Genomic DNA, 12,702 nt, shown 5'->3' on the forward strand with positions numbered 1-12,702 from the left:
AGTTTGGTGACAACTGGAACTTAGTAAATGTAATAGATCAAAGAGATATCACATTGCAATTCATCCTTACTTGCACGTTTTCTTTTAAAACACTTTTCTGCGGGCTGATGTGCTTCTGGACTGCTCCGAACCTCCGTCTTGACTACAGCTGAGGGAGATTTCAGATATCTGGATATTCGGCTTTTCTGCAGACATCCAGGAAAAGCCAAGTCGGACTTCAAAGCTGCTTCGTGATAAGTATCCACTTCAATTTTCACAGCTTTTTCGGGCAAGTCGCTAGATAGATTCAGATAAATTATTTCAAGCACTAAAATTTTAATTTATTCCCTTCATCCAACTTTAGTTGCCCAATCTGTGATGCCTTCTTTTCAAAGAAAAAAAAAAAAATGTGAAATCCATGATTTGTTTATCACGAAATTTATAAAACTTACAAAATTAAACTCACTGACATCACACTGCCAATTAAACCTTAAAGTACCAGTAGTCTATATCACCAAGTTTAACTGCTGATGGAACTATAAATTATTTCTATAAATTTTCATTTTCCTAACATTTTGTTTATACTCACAAATAATAATAATTTTTAAAAAAATCCTCTCACACCGATTTTGTTTAGAGTTCAAGAAAAAGGAAACCAAACCAAATACGACAATCTAATTTGTCATTTCAGCTGTGCATATATAGTTCTGAACTACACCTAAAACTTGAAAAGGAGATAGAAAACATCAGCAGGAATCGGAATCATAGAGCAAAGCAGGATCTCATATTCCGCCGCAAGCAAGCTCCCGGAGTTGTATCCGGTGGCTGAGTGAGGTGAACACGAATCGCTTCACCAACACCGAGTTGGCCGATATTCATTTCGTTTAGGCCTAGCTAAAGGAAATGGGCGCGCTGCTGTGTGACTGTATCATGAAAGATTTTCAATGAGGCGAATATCAAATCACCAAATGATGGCTCATGTGCAGCTGAAACAGCACGAACGTGGATCCTTCAGATTTCCGATGCAGGACACCAACACGAACGACCAACCTGAAAGAAGTCTGATGAAAGCTGTGCACCGAAACCCCGACCCCAATGTACGTGCTCTTGTCGCTGCAACAACTATATTCGCATCAAATGTGTGGTGCGTTTTGCTCAGCGAAGGCTTGCGTCTTTTTCATCTCCAAAAAATATGCAGTTACAAATACTGCAAGCGGAAGATTATATTGTGTTTGCAAGTGATTTATTGAAAAAAAAGCGTATCGGATTGGCACTTTCCACGTTCTGTTTTGTTCACTGATAAAGCGTCTTTTACACGTGAGAGGATATTCAATTCTCACAGACCATCCGCAGACCAGATGCTGCACAACACCACTTTAATGTTTATGTCTGGTCAGTCCATACGTCTTACCACCTCGAAAGAACGCTTACATGTGTTTCATCTTTCTTGAGGAAGTCCTTTCGAAATTGCTGGCGGATGTTTCTGCAAAAGGCTGACGTCAAAGTGGTGGAACATGATAGGACTCCAATTATGGAATTTCTGTACGTGTCCATTTGGACAAGATATTTGGAAATATAGACAGATTGAGCTTGGTGGCCTTTTAATATGGCCCCCAAGATCACCCAATTCATCGCCACTTACCTTTTATTTGTGGGATACCAGGAAGTCACTCCACAAATAAAAGAGAATGCCAGAAGATTCTGTAATGGACGTTGCTGCAAGAATCGTAATCGCTGTTACGATAAACGATAAATTCGATATGTTTGAAAATGTTCGCCAATCCATGCAGCATAGTTGGTCAATGAATACAGATCGGCGGAATACCTCCTCTGATGTTTCTAATTATAGTACTAAATTTTGTGTAATAAAGCTTTTCTGTATGCTTTGTCATTATGTTTATCACTTGATGGTGGCATTTAGAATCCGGCTTTCCTATGTGATTCAAATTCATATTGATGTTTTCTACTTCTCATCATTCCTGTATATATTAGAAGATGCATGATCAGCTATTTAAAATGTTTTTCATTTCATCTGTTTTAATTAGAAGATAAATAGTAAACTGAACAACTAAAGTTGGACAGAGGGAATATTATTTTTCAAATAAAAATCGAGATTGTTTGAGCCACAACAGTATTTCTATATCTAAAAAAAATCGATTTTCACCATAATTACCACAAGTGAATACTTTAAAGATCACGATGTAAAAAGATAAAGAAATTTTAAATGTGTGACTTTTTTACAATGTTTTTTATCTTCATTATTATTATTATTTTAAAAAACAATGGAAGTAAAAAAAAATGAATTATAGAGAATACATATCATTATTTATATTCTTATGAATACAAAAAATGCATATTTAAATAGAATTTTATTTTCGAAATTAGTATTTTATTTGCTGAATTTATTATTATTATTATCAGAAATACATATTAAAAATTCATTACTTTCTGATTAAACTCATTTATGCAATTTTTTTTTTAATATTAAAAAAAAGAGTTGGTGCCAAAGAAATCAACAAAGAAATTTATTTTTAAGAAATATAAATAATGATGATTTTTAAAATCCATTGATATTATTGTCCTAGTTGAAATTTTATACTTTTTTTGCAATCTTGATTTCAACATCCTTTATTCCATCAAACTTCTCTTTCATACTTAAAGCTTCTGATTCAAGAAAATTTAATTATAAATAATTAAATGATTAAAAGAAATAAACACTAAACTGAATTTAAAATAAAGATACCCCATCAAGCTATAAAATGGATTTGTAATAGTCACTAGTAAGTGTTCATTGATTTTTCATAAGCAATTTAAAGTCTTAATAGAAATTTTATTGCAGTAAGAATCACTTATCACATTTTTTTTCTTTTAAATCTACATTTCTTTTTACAAATGAAATCAATAGGTTGAATTCCTATCTGTAACAGGTATAATTTTTCAAGTGAAATTTTTTATTTAACATATAGAATTTTCATTCGATGAAATTGCTTTTCTACAAAAAATTCCAGATTCCTGAGAAAAGTCTGATACACAGAGATTTTCAATACATGGGAATCCAACGATATCATTTAATTATCTGGTAAACAAAATATATTATAAAGGATTAATGACATCAAAGAATTTAACCCTATCCTTTTGATGATCTTTAGAAATTGCACATTCCTGAATCTAAAAATAACACAGATTGATTGAAAATATGCTTATCCGAATGCAAAGTTTTCAAAACATAATGAAATTCGGTGTGTAGTCCTTATAAAAGAAAAAAAAAAAAATGCACACAAACACTGGCCCAAGCATGCCATGTATCTGATATATAAATTGAGGAAAGGAAAGTTGCTTATCTGGTGACTGTCTTCCAGAAAACCATACCTGAAAGGAGTTGGGCTTTTTATATCGGGGTGGGGGGGGGCGAGAATAGTTCCATAAATACCTTTTTAAATAATAGAAAGCCATCAAAGCTGAAAATCATAACAATAATAAGAGCTGGGCTTTACTCAGGCTATCTTTTCCCATCGTGCAGAAAACCATTTTCGATAATTATGCCGATAACTTGTTGTTTTGAAAAAAAGCAAACAAACATTTTCAACGAAAATTTTACAATATTACATATTATATATATATCTGTGTGTGTGTGTGTGTGTGCAATGAATTATATATGGTGGTTAATCTTTCTCTTCCACAGTCTGTTTTAGACTATCAGTGATTTTCATTAGTTGCCAGCGATGTTTCATTCTACTTATGAAAAAACACCAGCGAATCATCATGTTCGATAAAAATTACAGATTTATAAAAAAAATTCCCAATTTTATAAGAAATTTCGTCGACTTTTCCCGCCCTCCCAGAATTTCCTGACAATCCCCAGTCGGCTGTCCCCTGTGATTGATTAGTCCAAAACCTGGTAAATGTTCATAAATCTGATAGTAAAACTATTTGCTAAATATCATCCATGATGCTTATTATATTTCTGAATCATTGATAGCATGTAAGACACATTTTCAGAGATATTATCCAAATTTCCAAAGGGATATGCAATTGTAATATAAAGAACAAATTTCATGCTTGTTTTTTCTTTGAGCTGTTGTTTTCAAAGACAGACTTCATTATAAATTCTTCTTTCAGATTGAAGTAGATGCAAAAATTTGAAGATTTGTGTTCAGGTTTCCGATTTTTAGATGGTTAAAATACTTTTTTTTTTTTTAATAATGCATGTGAGAAATTTAACAATGGGAAAAAATTTTAATTCATTAATTTCTTATTTAATCACCTGAAGGAATCGAAGAGCGGGGAGAATCTCGTCCCATCTGTATAGTACTGTTTCTTCTCTTGGCGATACAATAACAAGTGAGGCAAAGTGAAGTCAAAATAGACACGAATGCCATCCATAACTTCCTTGCATAAGTTCAACCTACAAATACAAAGAAAGATATCAATCCTAATATTATGCAAATACAAAAATGGTACAAAGATGGAAAAAATCATACATTTCTTAGAGCAATTCATTTAAAACTGTTTTTTTCCCCTCTCTCTCTCTATTATCAGTATAGTCAGAGGTATTAGCAAATTCAAGCCAAGGATTAATGTAACTGAAATACTTGCTTGTTTGTTTACACAATGAAACAGCTGACATTTAATGTGTTAGGAACCATGAAGACATTAAAAAGTAATTTTCTTTTAGTCTAAAACTAATTGCATTAAATCCAGTAATTAAAGTAAATCACAAAAAAAAAATCTTTCTATACAAGCTTATATCTATAACAGCAGCATATTGTTTTATTCTTGTTTAACTTTAAATACTCAGTACGAATGAAAACGAGAGCTCTGTAGTAGTGGCTTTGTATGAAATCCCAGATAATTAATGTGTTAACCAACAGATGGCACGGCAGTATTCCTAGCTGCACATGCGTAGTTAAGGATTTCGTTTCAATATCTTCATTTCCTAAGAGTAGTTTCTGCAGTTTGATACTTGATAGTCTTTTTGACAAGCAGTCATCTAATTTCGTAGCGAAAGAAAGGGAGCATGCTCCACAAAATTATCACAGGATGAAAAGGGTGAGCCCACATTCCAGTAAAGTCAGCATTATGAGTCGAGACACATAGGCGCACGCTGTGACCAACAGTGCCTTACTGTGGAAGAGATAACATGGCAGAATTGCAGGGCCACCATAACGGATATTGTTGTTGATAAGCAAAGGAACTGTGCATCCACAAAAAACTAGGATGAGGCAAAGTTGGTTTTTATACTAAAGCCTGCCACTCCCTTCCACCATGATGGGATCAGTATTTCAATACGAATGGCAATTATTCATAGTTATAATATTTCACACAATTTGCAATTGTTACAATGCTATTACAAAAATGGCTTTACACATACGAGTAGTCTTTTTTTCATTAGGGCACACTATAACTTTGCATTTTCACTATTCTGTATCAGAAATAGAAAATTCTATAAATATAAATTGAAACAATTCGATACAATTCGTTTTATTGAAATGCAATCAAAGCTGCAAGACATCATCAGGCCCATACACGCAGATAGCAATCCAGATATGAAAATGGACAAATATATTGGTATAGAATATTCACTTATGATTTTATGATTCTGTTGTTGCTTCATATTATTCTACTCTAGATATTATTCAAAATTCAATATTCAGAACCAGATGAATTAATGTTGATATTAGAAATACATATATTATTAATACTTTAAATGCAAAACAGTAACCAAATATCTAAACTTACTTATTTTTTACATCATCTGGCATGATTTGTTTCCCATTTTTGGTATTCTTTGGCGGTGATGCACACAAGAGCTGTGCTGCTAAATGTTTCACATAATCTTCCAGGATTGCGATGACATTGGGCCGGCAAGGCAATTTCACTAACTAAAAACAAAAGAACCAGCCACTTTTTAATAATTAGGAATTATAAAAGGTACTTTTATTTACACACTTAGTTCTCAGTTTTCCATTATACTAAGTGCATCAAACCGTTTGAGCAAAACTTCAAGGGATAATAGAATTACACTTAAATAATTTTTTTTTTTTTTTTTTTTTTTTTTGTATTGAGACATGCTTCTGCAAATGGCTAGTTATAGATATGAAAGGAAACATAAATAGTTTTCTTACTGGATGCTTAACATCTGAGTCTAGACATTTTTATATGATAACTTAAAATTGTGTCCATCAAAAGCTATACATGGTGTACAATATCAAACGAATGCAGAGACATATCTATATAAAATGCATTTCTTCCCCTTTAATTGCAATTCTCATATTTCACATACTCTGATACTTTTCGCCTGAAAGAAAAATAGAAATTAAACCTACACCTATGAGAATAATTAAATTATTAAACAATAATTATAAAGACAGTTAATATTGAATACATATATGGTTAAAATATTACCATTTGAAACAGTATCTTAAAATATGATTGACAAGCCGAAATGCACTATACATGGTGTAAAATCATATATTTTGGTCCCTATTTAAGATCATCTTATTACTGGTGGCCCTTTTTCGTGATTATCTATGTTTTATATTTTTCTAATAGGCTTTCTTCAGCTCTTTTAAACTAGTTAAACCATTAATGTATCGAAAACTTAAGAGTGGCAAAGTTCTTTTTAAAGGTTACGCAAACATTATTGTAATACGTCCTTATGATGTTTTTTAGTTGAAAGAGCCATCTATATTTAATGTCAATTTTTCAATTATCTCTTACTAATAATAAAAAAGAATATTTACGTCTTTAGAGCAACTAAATTTCCCAAAGATATACCTTAGGAAGTGAAGCATGGAATTTTCACTGTGGAATAAGCACTTCAGATTTTTTTTTTAATTGAAATTTAAATAAGATTTTCATGATTTTTCGTGATAATTTCCAAAAATATTATTGCACAAAACTAATTTTTACACCATTTAAAATTCAATTATATATATATATCTAATATATAAAATTCTCGTGTCACAGTTTTCGTTGCCATACTCCTCCGAAACGGCTTGACCAATTTTGATGAAATTTTTTGTGCATATCCGGTATCTATGAGAATCGGCCAACATCTATTTTTCATCCCCCTAAATGTTAGGGGTAGTCAATTATTAATTAAAAACTAACTTTCCCGCCAAAAAAATCTTCCATTTTTCCCAACGCCAACTTTTCCGCCAAAAAAATCTTCCATTTTCCCCATCGCCAAATAAGTAAGGCATCAGTTGTTTTTTTCTCCCAACAGTAATTAGGCTAGGGTTAACATTTTTCGACGGATTATTTCAAACGATTCTGTTTATTTTCTTAATGTTTTATGCATTTAAAATTAAACATTGTTAATTAATCCATGTTTCAGATTCATTCTGAAGTACTTTTGAATTAAAATAACACAGAATAAAGGAAATTAAAAATGTCTAATCTGCATAGCGTTACCCCAACTGGCGTAGAAAAATTTACGCATTTGCGTTGACGTAACTGGCGAAGAAAATCCACGCATGCGCATTGTTCTGATTGTTGGCATGACAACCAACGGACGATTTAAATTATTTTTAGGTTAGTTGCATGCTTTTGTAAGTAAAATGTATTTATGTTAGTTATATATTTTTTGTATATGCTTATAGTTTTAAGTACATCGTTTTTTAAGTAGATTTTTTTAAACCTGTTTTCGACCGATTATTTTAAACGATTCATTTTATTTTCTTAGTGTTTGATGCATTTAAAATGAAACATTGTTAATGAATCGATCTGTTCATGATGAATCTGAGAAATTTTTGTTGACAAATTCTTGAGATATTACATAAATTAAGAAAGATATTCTTTAGTGACCATAAAGTTTAAACGCTCAGTGACTCTATTATCAGTAATCATATTATTAAAAAAAATGCTTTGTTTCAGTAAAAAATATTATATTAATTGCAGATTAATCATTTACACTGTAATTTAAAGCATAATTTCTACGAGGGGTAACAGAAAATTAGAGAGATATATATCACGCTATAACTGAAGGCCTTTATAATATTATGAGTGAATTATATGACTATCAAAATTTGAAGTTTTAAAATATTTTGCTGAAGAATCTATTAAAGTTGGAATTGCGTAAAATGTTTAATGGTACGACCGGAGTTTTATCCCCTGCTTGGCGAAATTTTTAAAAATCGCAAACAACGGCCTTGCGAAATGTTCAAAAGCAAAGAAGCAGATGTTCAATTATAGTGCATAATAAAGATTGCCAGCTTTGGTGCGTTATCGCAACTTGGCGAAGAAGGGGGTTAAACTCCGGTTAAACCTATTTAATTATTAAAATTTAAACGAACATTAAGATTGGCGAACCGGCTGGTCGCCAAAGGCGGCTAGTATATATATATATATATATATAATATTAATTCTTACAATTTAATTGTTGTGCATATTTCTCCTAGGTTTCAGCAATTTTTAAAAATATTTTTTTGTACAATTTTTAATCATAGATTATTCCATTGTTGAACTGAAATTTGAACAATTTTCATTGCTCAGTTAAATACATAATCGCTTGAGTTTCAGTCATTGTTGAAAGCTAAGGCAGAAGGATTTTGTTTAATATCTGTGTATTTTATTATTACTAATAATAACTGATGTATGTGTATGTGCATGCGTGTGGGTTAGCTTCAACGGAGTTGACCGTTTAGCCTAAAGAATATATATATATACTTTGTATGACGGGAATGTGCATCTTAGAGCATTTTTTAAAAATTGAAATTAGAAGTGAAGTTCATTAAAAACTAAGCGAAAATGTGGCATTCTCCCACAATAATTTTTGAAAATATTACAGTAGAAAAATAACTCTCACATATTCAAAAAATTATCTTTTCAATCATACATTTTTTTTTCCATTCAATTTTTGTTTTCTGTTTTTAATAATTTTTAAAAAATATTTTAATCTTGCAACGTTTTACATTTTGAAATGAAACTCCGGTCATTTTTATTATTTTTATTATCAACCTAAGTTTTTTTTAATTGTTAATGATGAAAATATGAAGTTACAAATTATTTTTCCATGTTGAGTAGATTTCAGAATTAGATATGCTTTTAATAAAACTTTTAAAATTTGGTTGCACTTACAAGCAAGGCTTAGCTTCAGAATCAAAAGATTTTAAATATGTCTACTCTTTCAATACTGCCACTTTTCCCTGTATTATAATAGGATCTGTAAAAATATAGGTTGAAAAATTGGGGAATGCATAGCAGAAAACCAGGCATCTAAAATAGCACAAGTTATATGTCTATTAAAATTTAAAGTTAAAAATTATTTTACTGTGGAAGGCATGATGTCACAGTTACACAAACTGTTTAATTGTAAAATTTTGCTTTATTTCAATTTTTAATTAGAAATTGAAATAGTCAATATACCTTAAAATAACAATTTTCACAAAAATTTCGAATTTCTTTATTATTTTGTATTAAAGTCAATACATTTACGATTCCAAAAATGATTTACGTTTGTTTCTGCGGTAGTTAAAAGCAAAGTTACCGGCAAAATTATAAATCAGAAGCGAAATTTTTTCAACTGATAACTAACAAGGGGAAGGTACGAGATTGAAAACTGAATTCGGGATGAGATTTTGTATAATGGTAATATAGATTTAGAATGTTCGTTCATGAAAATATTAAGGCTCAATAATGAGCCAATTTCAATGAAATAGCTCTGAAACTTTCAACAAAGCTTATACACTAATAACGTGTCACTGTGAACGAGCGCTCAAATAGTATAGGGGTTAGGGCTCTAGCATAGCATTAACGAGATACAGGTTCAGTCCTGCTCTCACATTTTTTGTTTCCTTTATAATTTATTTCAAAATAATTTAATAGTTTTATTTATTTTTTTTATGCAAAAATAAATATTTACTCTCCTAATTCTTGGATTATAAGTTAATTTTTAGAAAAAAATGTAATTATAAATACAAATGCATTTTTTAAAAATATTTAGAAAAAAAAGACTTGGGTCACTTTTATGATCTGTTTTTATAGAAGTTTTTTTTTATCTGTTTGAGATAATGTTATAAAGTATTTGATCATGTAAAATTAAAAGATGTTTTTAGTAAATAAAAGAAATAAAATTTTTACTTACAGAAGAAAAATAATCACTTTTAATTAATGCAAAAAAAGTAAAAAAAACTAAACATGATTTAAATCAACAAACTTAGCTACCGATGTTATGAAAAAGAAAGCATTGTTTTCGAAACCAGTTTGATGAGTTCTCAAAGAATAATAATTTAAAAACAAGAAAACAGAGAGAAAAAAAAAACTTTTAAGAAATGAAAATCAACAAGAAAAGCAATCAAGCAAAAGGTTGCACGACAATTTATGAGTATGCCATGAATTGCGATATGGCGCCAAAAAAGATATTCTTTCTCTTAGATTCTCCTTAAGTCACATGACTCATGTTGGGCACAATTGTTTCGATAAGAAAAAAGCGACTAGCTCCCTCCATTTATATATCAGCTCTATGGTTCGTATACACAATGAAAAGAACAGATATAAGGCTATTAAAATAACACAACTTTGATGAATGTCACAATCTGATGCTTAGCAATGTTTTGGGGGAGGGGAAATCACTAGCATTCAGTTATGCACAAGAAATTTCATAGGAAATAACAAAAACAATATTTCCCAGTAACTAGCTGTTACAGACAGCTAATTAACACTATAAGAGGAACTGCATATGTCTGTATGTATGTTTGCATATTACAGGTCGTTTGATTTAATTATCTCAAATTTAATACAAATATGCATTGGAGAATGGGAATGAATACAAAAAAAGAAACTTTTCTGAACTTCAATTAGGATTTTAATTAATAAAAAATTGAATGAAGTTTCAGTGGTTTTAGCAATAACTTTTGAAAATGTTATTGTGCGAAAACCTTTACATCATCTTAAAATTCAAAAACTCATCTTTTCAATACTATGTTCAGTTCGTGCTCTTTTACTTCCTGATTTCAAAAAATTTTCAAATTTTTTTTTTAACAAGCCGTTTCTAGTGACCAATTGGTTTGGCGGAATTAATGTTTGCTAATAATTCCAATTAAACAGTTTGTGTAACTTGGTCTTAATGGTTTCTTCAGAATTTTTTTTTTTAATTTCAAATTTTTATTGGTATATAACTCATACTATTCCAGGGTTCCCACTTTTAAACAAGAAAAGAATATACAGACTTTCCAAGGACTTTTTAAAGAAAATTCAAGGACTATAAAATCCCATACTTTTAGATATTGAAATACAAATGATAAAATATTTTCACTGTTAACATTCAAATGCATGATTGTTTCCTTGCATACTACCTCTTAATGTTTAAGATAGGTACATCAAGGATACTTGTTATGTTCATCTTTAATTAATAAGCTGAAATTTGAAACTCAAAGATAGTTTTGAGATCATAATCTAAACACCCTCAACATTAATTAAACATCATGCAGCAACTACTTGATGCTAAATTCACACAAAGGGTCTGATTTAGATGAACTTGACCTTTAGTTGAAGCAAAGTTCATTCAAAAAAATTTTCAGAAGAATTTCTAATCTTTGTTTTGCTTTTGCTGGATGAAGAGAAAAATCCAAATGGCTATAAAGCGAGAAATCTTTATTTACATTTAAATAGGTGAACTGGAAACAGTGTGTCGTTAAAATATTTCACATTTACATTTTAAATTACACTGTTCAAGTTCCAATGTCCTATTCTCTTCTCTTTTTCAAATAGATGCTTTTTGCAATTTTTGCTCCTTTTGATTTTTAATCCTTTAGTTTATCTGCAAAGTGTTTCATTTTTAAATGCTTTTCACTATTTTGAGATTGTATTTTTCGCATATCTATTTTTTCGGCAAACTTAAAGTGTGCATTTTTGTGCATATATAAGTTGTGTCATTCGAAAAATTCTCTACTCTAATACCTGTCCCCCCCCCCCTCAATTCAGCAGAAATCAAATGTCTTGCAACACAAATTTCTTTAAGTTTTTCAATTTCAATATTTTTATCTAAAAAAAAAATAATTAACTAGAGTCTAGACATGCAACTGTACCATCAAAATCTTAATTACTTTCCACAATTCTGTATAAGAATTTTGAATTTTTACAATATTTTGATGAAAACTTGTCAATTTCATTTCTGGATATTTCAAATGCCCAAATTTTAATGAATTGTATGTCATATCAATGAAAAAAAATTTCAATTTAATTAAAATAGAATAACATCCCCCCTCCCCCGCCCCTTATAGGCATTTGGGGGGGAGAACAGAAACAACAGCTTTCATCTTCTTATAGTAGGGCTTGTTTGGCTATCTCCTCGGATCTGAACAATCATACTTTTGGAAGTATATGCAAAAATGCCAAACTACTAGACTATTTAGATAGATTTTTAACTTCATTATAATTTCATAATTTTTATATATCAAGCTTGTTTTATGAATATATTTTATACATGAATATATTTCAACTAATAAAACTCAACAATAGAAAACAATTTTTCATAAATTTAATTTTTTTTTTTAATTTTTTTACAGTTAGATGTTTTTGAGTGATTTTATTCAAGTTAGTTATTTATAAATGATTCATATTTTAAATCATTTAAGCATAATAAGCCTGTAAGATTAACAAGATATTACGGGCTCTAAATTTAATGTTAGATTTAGCACTTTGTTTGCAATTTAGCAGTTATTTTGATATTTTTTACCTTTTATAAAAAGCAACTAACGGGAATTGAAATGTATGCATAAA

At 30.1% G+C, this 12,702-nt stretch overlaps 1 protein-coding gene across 3 annotated transcripts in view; it reads right to left on the minus strand.

Annotated features, from left to right (window-relative positions):
• The window catches only part of LOC129962708 (male-specific lethal 3 homolog), a 66,458-nt gene that overhangs the window by 25,300 nt on the left and 28,456 nt on the right, over positions 1–12,702 (minus strand). For all 3 annotated transcript variants that reach the window (XR_008783942.1, XM_056076657.1, XM_056076644.1), the window contains exons 6-8: positions 5,719–5,861; positions 4,244–4,384; positions 71–276 (exon numbers count right to left, since the gene is read on the minus strand). Coding sequence is in view for 2 of the 3 variants with exons in the window: in XM_056076657.1 (XP_055932632.1) it covers positions 71–276; positions 4,244–4,384; positions 5,719–5,861 (490 nt within the window). In the remaining variant the exon portion in view is untranslated. The remainder of the gene's footprint in view (positions 1–70; positions 277–4,243; positions 4,385–5,718; positions 5,862–12,702) is intronic.

This window comes from Argiope bruennichi, chromosome 1, assembly GCF_947563725.1.
Source record: "Argiope bruennichi chromosome 1, qqArgBrue1.1, whole genome shotgun sequence".
NCBI classification, from domain to species: Eukaryota; Metazoa; Arthropoda; class Arachnida; order Araneae; family Araneidae; genus Argiope; species Argiope bruennichi.